The sequence below is a fragment of the Condylura cristata genome, unplaced genomic scaffold (genome assembly GCF_000260355.1).
Source record: "Condylura cristata isolate star-nosed mole 26May11 unplaced genomic scaffold, ConCri1.0 scaffold00038, whole genome shotgun sequence".
Lineage (NCBI taxonomy): Eukaryota > Metazoa > Chordata > Mammalia > Eulipotyphla > Talpidae > Condylura > Condylura cristata.
In genome coordinates, this window is record NW_004567139.1 from 6,762,291 (window position 1) to 6,777,321 (window position 15,031).

Consider the following 15,031-nt stretch of genomic DNA (forward strand, 5'->3'; position numbering starts at 1 on the left):
ACCCAAGCAACACCGGCCCTGGGGACACCCCCTGCCTCAGGCCAGCGGCCTCAGACCCAAGCAACGCCTGCTTATTTTCATTGCCAGGACCGAGGCATTCCCTTTCTTCCTCGTGCCAGGTTGAGCCAGCTTTCCCAGCACCCATGACCCCACTGGGGGAGGGAGCACCTGACTCCACTGAGAGCGCTTTGCCCCGCTTGAACTCCTCAGTGCCTTCACCATAACTTCTCTGAGTTACAGAAAGCTGTGACTCTGCTCACTCTGAAAGCAGCTACAAGGTGCTGGCAAATCCATCACAGCAGAGGGCTCAAAGTTCTCTGCCCCAGGTTCTGGCCAGAGAGTGCTGGTTGCCTGCCACACTCCTCCTGTGGTAACAGCACCCGGTGTGGAGCCCTGGAAGTGGCTGCAAGACCAGGGCGCCCGGCCGCGCCTGCAGCCAGAGGAGGGCTACGGGTCAGTCCCGGCCACGAGGAGGACGTGGAACGCCCCGTGGGACGCGCAGATCTCCCTCCCTCTCGCCATTTCACTGCCCGAAAAGCTCTAGCAGCTACCGTGGGGCAGAAGACAAAGCCCCGCTCTGGGGCAAAATGGTGAACAAAACGGGAGCCCAGATCCTGGGCACCTCCGGGCACCTACAGTCCCAGGCGCGTACTCTGACTGTCCGCTACACCAGAAGCCTCCTTCTCGATGAAGCCGTTATTTTTCAGATCCCAGATACTCTCCATCAACCCTGATTCTGGGCATAAGAAACATATCAATAGGAGCTGGAGGTGTCTGGTTGCCATGGAAACCACCCCAACACACAGATTCCAAACCCACTCAAATGAGAAAGGCCGGGTGTAAATATTATAGATGCCCCCCCGTCTCCCCATGGCGAAGAGATGCCCCCCAGCCCTGCCCGGAAACCAGGATGATGCCAACCTCTCCAGCAGCCCCAGGGGAAGGAGCCCCCAGAACACAGCACCTGGGGTACACAGGCTTGGGGTACCTTCACAGTCGGCCGCCTGTCATGGCTGCCCAGCAGAAGTGGCCGTTGCTCTGCCCCGCCCAGCCCCCGCCTCTCCCCAGTGTCAAGGGCTCGGACGGGTCCGGGGTCACAGGAGTCCTGCGAGAGCCTTCGACCTAATCGTTCACAGCCAGCCCCCCCACACACACACACACAACCCACAGCAGTGCCACCTGCAACCGACAGAGCACACCCCTGAAAGCACAGCTCCGATCATACACCCTTGCCAACATCTCCAGAGCCTCCCCCCACCACCACCATCAGGACCACAAAGCACAAACTCCCTTCCCCAGGCCCCCAGGGGCCCATCCACCACCAGCCCATTTTTCCCACACCTGTGCCTCCCAGCTGCTCCTCCTTCTGCCCATGGTGCACACTCCCTGGCCAAAGTCCCCCATCCTCCCGCTGCCGTGAAGGAGTCCTCTCTGGCTCCCCAGCGAACAGCCACCGCCCCGGGCCTGGGTGCCTCACCTACCATGACCTTACAACCACAGGCTCACCGGTCTCACGCTGACAGGTGACCGTGGCTCCTCTTCCCCAGCCCAGCTTCAGCCCCTCATGGGGCAAGGGGAAGGTTAGTTTGGCTCTTTACACACGCCCCATAGTGCCTTGGCCACAGCAGATGCTTCCGAAATGTCGGGGAGATGCGCCCACATTCCGGGCCGCTGTCCAAGGGAGAAAACTGTTATTCTGCACCCGGAGCACAGGCTGAGCCTTCACAAAGCTTTGCCCACTTTGCCCGCTGTGCAGTGGCTGTGTGATCCAAGCAGCCCCGGCACAAAGCACCAACGTCCCCAGCACTGACCAATGTCCCCTGGTCGTGTCCGGCTGAGGCCACGGCTGAACTTAAGCCCCACACTGGATGTCACACCGGAGTATATAAGGAGAACCGACAGCCCGTGCTTTTTGATGTCATCTATACAAAGAAGCCTATGAAATGGTGTCACGGACTCTGTGTTAGCAGTAGACACAGCAGTAGACACTCAGATTAGATGTTTCTAACAAGCCAGCTAAACACTCAATCTGGGTACCGAGGACACGTCCCAGTCTTGCTTCACCTAAGTCTTTAGGAACAAACTAGACTCCCACCTCCTTTCTGGAGGGGATGAGCCACGGCCCGTCTGTGGCAGAGAGAAGGCTCCCGGAGGCCCTGCTGGGCCCAGGGCTTTCCAGACGCAGGATGCGGCCCATCGAGGACAGTGCAGCGAGCAGAAAGCAAATGCAAGTTCAAGCTGCCGCCGCCCCTCCTTGTGCGAGTGCCCCGGAGTCCCCAGGGCGAGACTGTGCCCCAGCTGGCGGCTGCCGGCGGCGCCTGAGCAGGCAGAAACTGAGCCTGTGCGGGCCACGACCACCCCTCCCCGGCCCGGCACCCAAATCAACCCACCTGGGCAGCCCGGCCAGCTGCCAGCCGCGTGGTGGACGGCGCGCGAGCCTGGGCGACAGGACCGTGCAGGAGGCCGCGGGCAGCAGCCTGAGCTCCGCGCCCAGCCTGGCGCCGCCATCCAGCGGTGACCCAGCCCTACCTGCTGGTGGAGTGTCGGGCCCGCGGCGACCTGGAACCTGGGAAAGGAGCCTGAGCTTTCCCGCTTATCCTGCGGTAAACCACAGTCCACACCAGAACCAGCTTCCAGCTTGGGACGCACAATGCAATCACCTGTGGTGCTCCAGAAGCATCTGGGGGCCCTCCCTGGTGGCGCAAGGGGGTAAAGCACAGCACGGTGTAGCTCTCTACCCCACTGCAGCGCGAGCTCTATCCCTGGCCAGGGCCTGACCCACAGGGCGCAGTGGACGGCTCCTGTCTCCCCGCTGCCCCCTCAGCAGTATGTTTCAGTTGACCCTTCTACTCTGCTCCCCAATGACTCGGTGAATCCTATCAACCCCACACTTCTGGCCTGTACCCCAGTTCTTGTATCCATAAACAAATATTTAAAAAAAAAAAAAAGTAGCAGCAACCAGGACCTCCCCCCCCTCCCCCCCGTGGAGATTCTGACCACGTTGGTGCAGGGTGTGTCCAGGGCAGTGGGGTGTCTTCAGTTTTTTCCGGGTGAGAGAACCAGGATGGAGAACCTTCAGATCAGCGTGAAAGGGGCTTCTCCAAAGCCAGAGAGCTCCCCGGAGCCCAGCTGCCAAGGATAACAGACCGACTGAGCTCGCGCTGCTGAACCACAGACGCTACAGACACGTGCGAAGTTGAGACTGATGTGAGCTGGGAAACTACTTTTATTTCACAGCCTCCAATGCACACCTCTGCCCTTGGCCATCTGTCCTGACACCGTGCTCCCTAGGTGACAAAGAGGATGGAACAAAAGGGTGCACCTAATCCGTCACGCTTCCCTGCAAAGGGTGCCCTGGGAGCCCTAAGGCCCACCCCACCCAGGGGGAGCCGGAGCAGCCATTTCCTGGCGGAAGCCAGGTTCCCTTTGGGGGAGCCAGCACAAAGGCAGCCTGCCCACGGAACGGGGCCACCACACCTCCCATGGAACATTCCAGATCTCCCTTATGGCCATGCATAGCCCAAAGCTGCACTCCCCCGGGGGCCATGCCCTTCCGGCTCAGACTGTTGGCTCTACCAAGCCCCCGCGGCCTGACCAAACCCCGTCACAAGTGACTGGGTCAGCAAGCTGTCGGTGAAGGGCCGCGTGTCGTATGCAAGGACTCGCAGGCAAGACAGCCCTGGCACCGCTCAGCTCTGCCTTTGTGATGCAAAAGCAGCCCTGGAAAAATGGAAACAGATGGGCGGGGCTGGGTGGCAATAATGTCTAGTCCCAAGGGCAAGTAACAGGCCAGATCTGGACCACCGGTGTGGGGTGCCCGCCTCATAATCTCCTAAGGACCCCAATGTCCCTAAGGCAGAGACCATCTCCTGCCATTTCTTCACAACCTCAACGCTGGGCACAGAGAGGCGACTGTGGCAGGGTCTCCATAAATGCTGGATGAATGGTTAAAAAATGAGCCAGGCACCCAGAAGGCCTGTCTAGGCCACGTCTGTTTGTTCCTCCAGAGAAATGTAGCGGAGAAATGTGACTCTGAACACTCACATCCGGCCATGAAACCAAACAGGCCCTTCCCGCCTGCTTGCTCATCTCTTGCATACACGCCACGCCTTCTTCATGGGAACAGGGAAGGACACCCCCAAAGAGGAAGAGACGCCCCCAAAGAATGCCCTGGCCCACCCCAGCAAGTAGGCCCAGCTGTAAGGAACTGCAGAAGCGCAGTGGGGGCGTGGGCTGTCCAGGCAGGGGTGGGGAGACGCGAGGAGAGGGGCGAGGGTGGGCAGGCAGGAAGGACGAGACCGCCCGGGGCTCGGGGCCACCCGCCCCGCGCTCAGCAGGGTCAGGGAACACACGTGGGCTCTTCACCGAGACGAATGCGGCTGCTTTCCATCACCATCGAGAGGTAATATATATCATTTCCTCCCCCACACAGTTATAATGACATTGGAAATCTGAAGCATGAAATTGAAAAGAAAAAATAGAATAAAAATAATAACAGTCTGTCTCTTCCTGGGTGTTTTTCTTGCCTTTCTCCTTCCTTCCTCTCACCTGCCCCGCCCCGTCCTTATCTCCAGCAAGGGCTCACCAGTGGGGTGGGGGGCCGAGCTCATCTCCTCCCACGTGGCCTGGGGTGTGGGGAGGCCTGTGAGGGGGAGGCCTGGGAGAGGGACGGTCATCCCACACTTATCCCTGGGTAAGGAGCCAGGGGCGCTGGATAGTGGCTCAGTCCTGTCTCCAGGGCACTGTTCCCTGCCTGGGTCTGGCGTGACTTCGGGACCTTCTCTTGACAGAGTTTTCACTGGAAACTGACCACTGGCGACCTTTAAAAATACAAAGCCTCAGACTTTCCAGGCCCCGGCCCCAGGATTATGAACCCCGATGTGCTGTGGTGCCCTGTACAGGTGTAACAGGGGTCCCTAGGAAAAGGGCAAGTTCTAGGTTCCCTGCCCAACCCAGAAAGAGGGTGGAGCTGAGCAGGGAGGGGAGAGAAGAGAAGGACTGTGAGGAAGCAGGAAGCAGGATGGAGAGCCAGAGGGAGCCCTAAGGGAGCCACGTGGGCAGAGACATGTGAAGAAGCCATGCTTGCTTCTGGCTCGGGACTGGTTCAAAGCGATGGGGGCGAGAGACCGCGGGAGGTGACCATGGCAGCGTTTATCTTGACTTTGATGTTGCTCTTTTCCTCCCAGACTAGTCTGGCCCTGTCTGACCCTTTTCTGTGGGTCCTGGCCAGAGGGTGCTTTAGGCTCGTGGCAGCTTTCGGGCCTTGCTCTGGGCCAACCCCTTTTGGGTGGACTTTGGCCCACAAGGGGACGGGTCACTTCAGGTGTCTGATTTAGACATTATATGCTTTGTCTTCCATGTTGTATACTCACAGTATTAAAGTCCCTTTTCATTAAAGTCTTACATGTCTTGATGCGGTGGACAGCAGAACCTATTTAGAGCAGGCAGGTTTGGGGTTCAGTGGTGCCCCGCTCCCTGCCCTGTAACAGGGAGCAATCGGGGTGGATGGCGGGCCGTGGCTGGTCGGGCCTCCCCACAGCTCCCACGTGCGCCAGGCCACGCTCAGCTCGTCAGATGACTCGAGGCTCAAAGGCGCACCAGGCCAGCCCCGGGCACCTCCTCGCCTCTCCCGGAGCGCCCACCGCAGGGCACTGGCCAGGCAAGCATCCCTTCCCTGGTCACTGCAGCCAGCGGAATGCGAGAAAACCCACTATGAGTAGGCTCCAGGAGGCTCTGGGGGCCCCCAGGTCCCCAAATCTTGTAAAAGCGCATTTGAGAGGTGCTCCACGGTGACCCATCCAGCTACAGTGATGATGCTGGGGGGTCGGGGGGGCTCTGCTCCCGGAACAAGGAACTGCATCACCCCAGAGGCCGGGACAGGCCCAGGAAGGGGACACCACCTCTGCGGGGCATCCTCAGAGCCCGTGCAGGCACCCCCTTCCACCGTCCAGCAGCGCTCTGCTGTGGTCCATTTCAGGTGAATTCACACTGCAAAAGTCTCCACTAGGACCCAGCAAGCGGCTCTCAGCTAACAGCATCACTGCTTCCCATCGGGATCCGTGTCCCAGCAAGGGTTTCTGAAGACCCCGTTCCATGGCTGCCGCCCACCCGCTCTCTCGCCACTACGGACCCCAGAAGGAAGCTGTCCAGGGCAGCTGACTGCTCTCTCCTCCCTGGGTCCCTCGCACTACCATTTAAGTCCGCCTCTTCCCATCCGGGTCCCCGAGGCCGTGGAGAAGAGCTGGCTGCACCCTCCCGCCAGCTCGGAGGCAGAGGCCATCATTAAGGGAGCGTCGTTGACCCCCAACAGAGGACCGCTTCCTTGGGGGAGCATTTCTCACCACTTGCCGCAGAGAAGCAGACGCGGCCCAAAAGCTGGAGAAAACCGGGTCTCTCAGAAGCAGCAGCCCCCGACGGGTTACAGGGTACCCCACTGCCTTTGCAGGCCTTCACGTGGAGCTTCCCGACTGGTCGCTCTTTCTCTCCTGTGGTCTCAGCATCCTGTTTATCCCGCACAAGGGCTTCTTCGTCAAGAGCACATACACTGATTTAACGATTCCTAGTTCCAGCCCCACCCAAAAGAGACGCCGGGACTGAAGTGGAGAAGGTTAAAGTGGCCGCCTGGACACGTCAGCCTAAGTTCATCCACACGTTGATCTGCGTGGTAACTGCTTCCTGCTCAGATGACAAGATCATCTGTCACCTGGTTCCATGGCTCACTGAACAGTGGCAAACCGGTAAGCCAAGAACTAAACCCCCTCACAACTGCCTTACAACAAGAAGATACGCTAACGCTGGCAGGTACCCTCCCCCTCAACGGGCAGGCCCAGGAAACTGCTAGTGAGCCATCTTGTTCAACGTGCTCGGTCCTCGGCAGAGTTGAGTAAGGTCCAGGAAGATTCCAGAGTCGCCCCGGTCTCTCGGCTGAACGCTGGCCGCCCCGACTCTCCACTTGGGTTCAGTCCTACTGCTCCCACTATCTAGCAATTTTCGATTCTGTGTAAGTCATTTATCTCTCCGGCCTCGACTCGTCTGCAAAGAGACAGCTGGAGGTTTGAGAGGGTTCAGTCACCGGTTCTGCTCACCTGAGATCTGAACAAAGATCTCCGCTGGCTGTGCCTCACCTTTAAAGTGAGAGTACAGGAGAGCCTCCTGGAGCCACTGGGAAAGGTACGTTAGATGACCTGCCGCAGGGGTGGCGAGGCGCCTGGCCCGTGGGGAGGCCTCAACACACAGTTGTTCTTTTAATCATCTAAAACCTTTTCCAGCTTTAAAGTGTCACTGCTCAGGACTCTAATAGGGGACAATGACTCTCCCTTTTATTTCTTTTTTTAAATGGTAACGGTTGCCCCATTAAATGTATGCCTCGGGCAAGACTCCAGGCCAGACCTGGGTACTGAAAAAGACAGTCCAGGATGACCAGCAACTTGGAGAGTGATTTAAAGGAAAAAAGAGGCAAGTGGATTTCCCGAGGAATCATTTAAGGACAACTGGTGAACACTTCTGAGTTCTTGCTAATGAGGAAAACAACATTCAAAATACACACACCTTCTGCCTCAGGGCTCTCCCTGAGAGCACAAGCTCTGTGCAGATTCCACTGCCACATAAACACAGCACGGCAGCACTGAGCCAGCGACACACTGCCCTGCACAGGCAACAAATACACCTGACCGTAAAACCAGGTTATACCTGAGCCAGGTACCCTGGGACCGCGGGCAACCACGGGAGCCGGCGCTGTCTTCTCCGGGGTGACTGAAGGGAGCAGCAGGGCTTGTCGAGGAACCGGCTCAGGGGCCAGGCGCGTGTCACGTGCGCCTGCCCCGACTGCACAGCCGGCTTCTCGGGCAGCTGCGCTGTGGACAGTGGTGATCTTTGGGGAGCGAGGGGGGGGAACGGGGCTGTCTTTTTTTTTTTTTTTTAACTACAACTACATCTGGACTTTTACACAGGTGACTAGAGATGACACATGGGGGTTCTCTCGATTTCCCAGCCTGGGTGCACTGACTCTTTGGACAGGTTCTCTGTGGCAAGGGCTGCTCTGTGCATCGAGCACGTTCCAATGCATCCCCTGACCTCTACCCACGAGACACCAGCAGTGACAGCCAGGGTGCTGAATGTCCCCTGGGGGTTGAGAGCCGCTGTCCTGGCCGAGGTTGGCAACATGAAATGTACAGCTGCAGGGCAGGGCCAGGAGCTCCAGCCGCCGGGACTCTCCTGTCTCACCCAGGTGTGGGGAAGCAGCTATGAAACTCCACTTCCAGCTCTGGACGCCTCTGAAACTTCCTGGGTTTGAGTCCCGACTGCTCTCTACGTCATGCTCTTATGTTTCCAATGCTTCTGGCCACCTCCCAGGAGGGCTTTTGTGCGACTAGCTTATAGTCGAGGTCAATTTTAGAAAAGTGGACAAGGCATCGTCTGATAAATACACATAAACTAATTTTAGCAGTTCTTTTTCTACCAACGACTTACAGCCTGTTCTAGATGCCCCTGGTTAAGTGAATAAGACCATATTACCCCAGTCTGATGTTGCTAAGGACAGGACACCCTAAATGTCGATGTCGTGATGCTCGCGGAGGGAGACCACTGACCTCTAGTTGTTTTGGTTTCTCTGTGCCCTCTCTGGCTTCATTTTGTCACTTGTCTCTTGCTAGATAAATCTTACAACAGGATTTGACCCAAAAGCATAAACTAGAGTCTAGAACAGGTCCCCAAATGGCTGCTCAGAGGGGCTGAAAGCTCAGAGGGGCTGCCAGTTCAGTGAGATCCACCTTCAAGGGACAGGACAGCGTCTGAGTCGGTGAAGGATGTGTCCCCAGGGCCCAGTGATTAGCTCGTTGCTTTCTCCACCCCAGGCCAACACACCCGGGGGCCTGTGTTAACTGACCCCGTTGACAATATCTATGCGCCCTGCACCCCGGAAGTCTCTGTGCCCCTGAAGGGGCACTGGCCCCACTGTGCAGACCGCTGACTGAGAGGCTCCAGGGGGCCCACCTTGGGGGCAGCTTTTGCGAATCCCCAGGCTAGAGAGGCAGGGGAAAGGAGTCAAAGCCTCATCAACCGAAGTGCAAAGTGCAGACACCACGCTCCAGAGGAGCCCAGCCGGGTGGGCATGCACAGCCCCCACGGGCCGCACACCTGGACACCAGGGAGTCCGGCTTCTCCGCTCCCAGGCTAACTCGCAGCTTGCAGGAGGCCGGAGCGCTGAGACCACACGACCACATGTCGTGGAAGCAGCAGCCGACCTCGGATGTGAGTCCTTCTACAGGTAAGTCCCTGGCTTCTCGTAAAATACGAGTGCGGGGGGCCTTCCTGTTAAGGGAAAGGATGAGGCCCCACAGACAGGCGGCCCAGTCCACTCTGGACTACCCTGCAACATTCCTGGTGTGCAGGGTTAGGCGCAGCACTACGAAGCTGTGGCAGCCACTGGAGTTCCACCCCAGCCAGGGAGGGACCCCCAGGGCGCAGCAGACCTCTCCTGTCTCCCCGCTGCTCCCCTCAGCACTGGATTTCAGTCATTCCGCCTGTTCTGCTCCCCACTCTGTCTCTGGTGAGTCCTCTGCACCCCCAGTTCTATATGCATAAATAAATAGATGTGTTTAAAAAAAAAAAAGCCGCTCAGTTCGAGGTGTGTATTGAACTTACAGGTGAAGTGATAGGATGCCTGGGGGTCGCCTTTATAAAATAATCCCACCTCCCAGGAAGGCCGAGGGAAGGCAGAGGAAATGAGATCAGCAAAATGCCCACCACGAGGGCAGCTGGGGTGGGAGCCCGCGGGCACACAGGGTTTGGAAATGTCTATGATAGAAGGACTTCTGAGGGGAAACAGAGGAGGAGGCTGAATCTAGTTAAAGCTAATTGCTGCCAATGAGGCTCTGGGCTAGGTCCCTCCTAAATATCAGGTTGTTTTTAAGTCCTGAAGCAGCTGCCAAGCCCCCTTCACCCTCGGAAGAGCGGCAGAGACATGTGAGGAGCAGGAATCAAGCTCCCGTGACGGGACGCTTGCCGGGAGCGGGGTCGTGCTCCGAGGCCACATGGGGAGGCTGGAAACGCCCCGGCAGAGCCAAGTCAGAACAAACACGGCGCCACGAACATTCCACCCACCACATGCTACTTACCCCTGCGGCAAAGCCGAGGCTTCCGTCTAAGATCCGCCTCTGAAAATGAAAACAAGATGTTTCAGAGTCTAAGGGGCGCTGGGACAAGAGGATGCCAGGTGGCCCGAGAGACACAGAGTAGGCCTGGCCCCGCCCAGGAGGGCGACCCCACCCGACGCCTGGGGCCCCGGCCTCGGCCCATCACAAAATGGACCAAGAGCAGGGGAGACATTTTCTTTAAAGCCTCCACCCCTCCCCCCCCCCCCCGCCACAGTCACTTGGCGTCTGTGTCCACCTGGCGCCCGGCTGGCCCTGGCCACGGTGCCTCTTACGTTGCCCTCCCCGTGGCTGAGCGGGCACCACAACCGTGGGCATGGAACCTCCATCCCAGGCCACACCCACGCAAGGGAACAAAGCAAACCCCAGGCAGCACCCAGGAGCGCTCCCTGGGTCCTGACCCACCTGGGCTCACCGAAAACAGACACCAAATGCTCCTCATGCACTGCCTGTGAGGGCTGAGGACGAGGAGCCATTCCCCCGCGGAAGGACGCCTAAGTCAGCCAGGAAGCAGACGCACGGACACCAGCGGACACCAGCGGACACACGGATGGGGCAGCGGGAAACGGGGGGGGGCCAGCGGACCCAGGAGAGCAGCGCATGGGATTACCCCCTCCACGTGGTACACAACCGGGAACTAATCTCTACTCTGAGAGCCCAGCGAGGGAGCTTCCCGCCACGGAGGGTGGGAGAGGGGTGGTCACTGGAAAGAAGTCACTGCTGGGAGGCTGGCCTGTTCTGGCTCTTCGGGGTGGCATTTGGGGGCATGTCTGAGAAAGCGGCCAAGCGGTACACTTATAAACTGTGCATTTTTCTAGATGCATCTTCCATTTCAATAGAAAAAAGGTAAGCGGTGGCCTCCATTAGGGATATATAATCTCAGCCACGTGAACACAGCCAGGCATGCAAAGGCGCTGATTACCCCGAAGCTGGAACCCCCAAGAGGCTGGAGAGCTGGAGCCAGGGTCAGTCACCTGCGCCCCCGGCAGCCTTTTCTTTCCCACCTGAGCGTGCGATGGAAGGAAGGTTTTGACCCTGGGGAGCCAGACAGATGATATTCTTCCCTAGGCATGCCGTGACGCAAGCAGGGCTGGGCTAAACGACTAATATAATCACATCAGACAGATGCAATAAAGAAGCCAAATAAAATCATTCTACCAGCCTGCCTCTGGATCCTGGATAGAGAAAAATTATGCTTCTCTTAAGGTAAGTACACCCATTATTCCACCGGTAGCCATCTATCTCAGAGCCAGTGAGATATGCGCTCAGAGATTTATGGTCGCGGTCACGTTATTTCTGCAAGCAGGAAAAAGGGACCTAACCTATTTGTCCAACAGCCGGGAATGATCACGTGACCCAACGCGGCCAGTTAGGGTGGAATATTACACAGCCGTTTCAGTAACCAAAGTTACTCAAAGCAGAGAAACACGGGAGATGCAGCGGTGAGGACTGAGGAAATCAGTCAGAAAAGCTAGTTACAAAGTATTTCCTACAGTCTGATCTGGATTACAAAACGAAAATAAGTATACGGACACTTGTGTCTACTCAAATACAGCTGAGGACACTGAACAAGGTTCTCAGCAATTCCTCCCCGGACCTGGGTAATCATCCCGACGCAGGACAAACAAGGGGCTCCTTGGCTCCAAAGGTGGGGGGCACACTGAGACAAAGAGCCACACAGCGCTGGCCGGGCCACCAGGCCACCGAATCCCACCACAGCTGCATTTAAGTCTGACCTCAAAGGCCCTTGCAGCAGCCAGGCCCGGCCTCGGAGGCCCAAGCGTTCCCCTCTCAACACGAAAGAAACTGGTGAAGGTGACAGCCGGCTGTTCTGCCGCTGACGGGCGTGGCTGGCGTGAGACAGCAGGGTTAGGCGGTCTGGTGCCCTCCCTCGGTTCTTGGGGCCTCACACCCCTGAAAGCCTTCAGCAGCTCTCGCCACCTGCAACAGCACCAAGGATTCAGGGCTGTGCATCTAGCACTCCTGTCTCCAGACCGCCCACCGAGGGGGCGGGGCAGCGCAGGGGCGACGTGGACACCTGCCCCTGGCCTCAGACTCAGAGGGCCCAGCCTGCTGGCCTCCTAGACGCTGTGAGTTTCCAGATCCGGCAGGCAGCCTTGTTCGAAGACTCCTGAGTCACGCCGGGCTGGCCACGCCCACAATTTCAGGACAGCAGAACCAGGCCGGAGCTTATCAGGATAGGAAAGGACAGTTCTGGCCTGGGGCTGGAGGAGAGAAAGGAATTCCAGGCCCGGGCTGGGCGGTGCAGGTGGGTGGAGGAGTGGGTGCGCTGGGGGAGTGGGAGTGTGGGAAGTGTGGGGTGAAGAAGTTGTGCCTGGGCAGTAGGCAGGGATGTGTGTAGGTGTGGAGTAGGGGGTAGGGGGGTGCAGGGCATGAGGAAGGAGAGATGGGGGTGCAGAAGGTTATGGAGGTACTCAGTGTCCGGGGGGAACAGCGGGGGCTTAAGTAGGGGCGCCGGGAAGATGCACAGACCGCTGTGAGGCATTGGGGTGACAGGCGGGGAGCATGGGCAGTGGCTCTATACATAGGAGAGGGATGAGAGCCTGGAGAAGAGGTGAGAGACAGGGACGATCCCCTCCCTCCTCCCGAGGCCTCTGGGGGTCCCAACTAGCTCAAGGCCACAGCGCAGGACAGTCGCTGCCAGAGCCCACTGTCCTTCAGGGGGCTCAGAGTCCCGCCCCCCAGGGACAGGAAGTCCCACTCCCGCCAGCGTTCGCTGGAAGAACCACTCCGGTGTCCCTTTGGGTCGGCCAGGGAGGAGCCAGGGAGAATGGGGGCACCTGTCCTCTGGTGGGCAGGGAGAGGGGGACAAACAGGGCGGGAAAGACGACGCCCGGGCCCGGAGTTGCGGCCCATGGCATTAAGGAGCCTGCGTGTGGCAAGGGGGTCGGGGGCGCGAGGAGACCCTGGCGCGCCCCACACGAGGCAAGACAGCTCACCTGTCCGCTAGAGAAGACGAACACAAGCGCAGCCCCGGCCGCCGTCATCCCCCAGGTGAAGAAGGTCCCCAGCAAGGCCTGGAGCACCGGGCTGTGGCCCTGGAGCATGGCGGCGACAGCTGTGTGCAGAGGAGACAGGGTCAGCGGGCCCTGCCTGCCCGGCCCCCCAGCTGCCCCCTGCCCGCCCTCCAGGCCAGCATCTCCGCTAGGTGCGCCCGGGGGGGGGGGTCACCCAGTGAGGGGTGCGGTATGGCGGCAGACACCGGCTCGAGGGGAGAGGGTCTAAGAGTGTGGGTCACAGCGCCCAGGACCGGGCGAGCCATAAAGCCCCTTGGGCGCCCTGCCTCCCTGCCCTTGCGGGACTGCTTCCCTCGGGCTCCCTCTTGCACCGCTTCCAGCTAGATCCTGACGGACTGCCACGGGCCGACATAACTCCAAGACTGGGCTTCAGCCTGCCCCCAGTCCAGCCTGAGTGGTTACCTCACCCCAGGCCGTTCTCCGGCCCAGCAGAGCCCAGCTGAGCCCAGTGGAGCCTTACAGACCCTGCAACGAGGCCGAGGCTCAAGGCCCTCCCTGCCCCGCCCAGACGCCTCCCTCCCAGCAGCCAGCCAGCAAACCCAGAGCAGCCGGCTCTGGCCCTGAGTGCCGCCCCCTGCAGTCCTGTGAGTCCCTCTCCACCCTGTCCTGGGGCCGCCGGGCACTTTCTGGGTGTTGCTGCCTCCTTCCTCCTGTCGTTATTCACTGAGAGCAGGCATGATGTACTTTTGCATCGGGTACCCCTGTAAAACAGGGCCTACTGGCACCCCCCAAATACCGGTTCCTTTGAAAAAAGCCACCTTACCTTGACAGGACCCTCAGCAAGGACAGAGAAACAGACCCCCGGGTGGTGGCAGCCCGCCCATTGCTCAGCGCTATGCCAGAGCTGTGGTCACGCCACTGCCCACCAGGGACAGGCAGGGAAGGTCCCTTCCCTCCCGCGTCTGCTGGGAGAACCGCTTCCAGGCTTGCCCATGTTCTAAACTCTGACTCTGGGCTGCCACGGGATTAGCCTCCGCTGTGGAAAGTTACAAGGGAGAGAAACCCATGGGTGGAAAAGCCCTGTGTTCGGGGACACAAACACCAGGGCTCCACTCAAAGGCCTCATTCAGCTCCCAGCGCTGCTCCAGCACCCACAGGCTGGACTCAACCCTGCCAGGCCTGGTGCCCTGTGAGCAGCCCGCTGCACTGGGCTTGCAGACCAAGAGCTGAAGACACTGCCCTTCTCTGTTGGTGCTGGGAGGCGACTGTGGCAGAGGGCGGATGGGCCCCGATGCCCAGGAAGAGCTGGGCAGCACAGCCGGCCCTCACACCTAGGAAGGCTGGGTGCCAGGGCCATCCTGGAAGAAGCCAGGTGAGCCCAGGCTCAGCCCCGGTGCCAGGAAGCCTCTCCGAGAAATGGGATCAGGCTGTGCCTCCGAGCCCCGTTTCGCCTGGTCCAAGAGGACTCGGGGTGGCTGCACCAAGTGAAGGAGAAAATCACTTATAAAAACACCCCTGGACATCAGTCATCGTATTAAGTCACCCTAAAATGAGTGGCTCACAAGAGATCCAGGGAAACACACCCGTCCCCTAAGTCTAACCACTGGCAGATGAAGTTGCAAACGGCCCTGAGCAAGAAACGCACACAGCTGTCCCCCTCCTCATACTTCACGCAGGTCTGAGCAAAAAGAACAACTCTAATGTTCAGTATCGAATGGCTTTGAGCGGCTGCAGGAAAGTGGAAGCGTCAGGGCGCTCTGTACGCTCCTCTACAGAAGGGGTGCTGGGCAGGACGGTGTCTGTCGCTGTTCACACCTGAGCCCGAGACGTTTGTAAAAGAGACACAAAGGGAACACACGGCTGCTGCCCCTTCTGCTCCAGCAGCGAGGCGACTTCTGCCAG

At 59.0% G+C, this 15,031-nt stretch overlaps 1 protein-coding gene across 4 annotated transcripts in view; it reads right to left on the reverse strand.

The window, feature by feature from the left end:
• SLC39A11 (solute carrier family 39, member 11) overlaps positions 1–15,031 on the reverse strand; it is a 212,718-nt gene that overhangs the window by 196,569 nt on the left and 1,118 nt on the right. For 2 of the 4 annotated variants that reach the window (XM_004693467.2, XM_004693466.2), the window contains exons 2-3: positions 13,112–13,230; positions 10,116–10,154 (exon numbers count right to left, since the gene is read on the reverse strand). In XM_004693467.2, coding sequence (XP_004693524.1) covers positions 10,116–10,154; positions 13,112–13,219 — 147 coding nt within the window. In that variant the 5' untranslated portion in view covers positions 13,220–13,230. Of the gene's footprint in view, positions 1–10,115; positions 10,155–11,887; positions 12,093–13,111; positions 13,231–13,952; positions 14,091–15,031 lie in introns of those variants that run through there. The other 2 variants (XM_012733146.1, XM_012733147.1) reach the window with 2 other exon arrangements.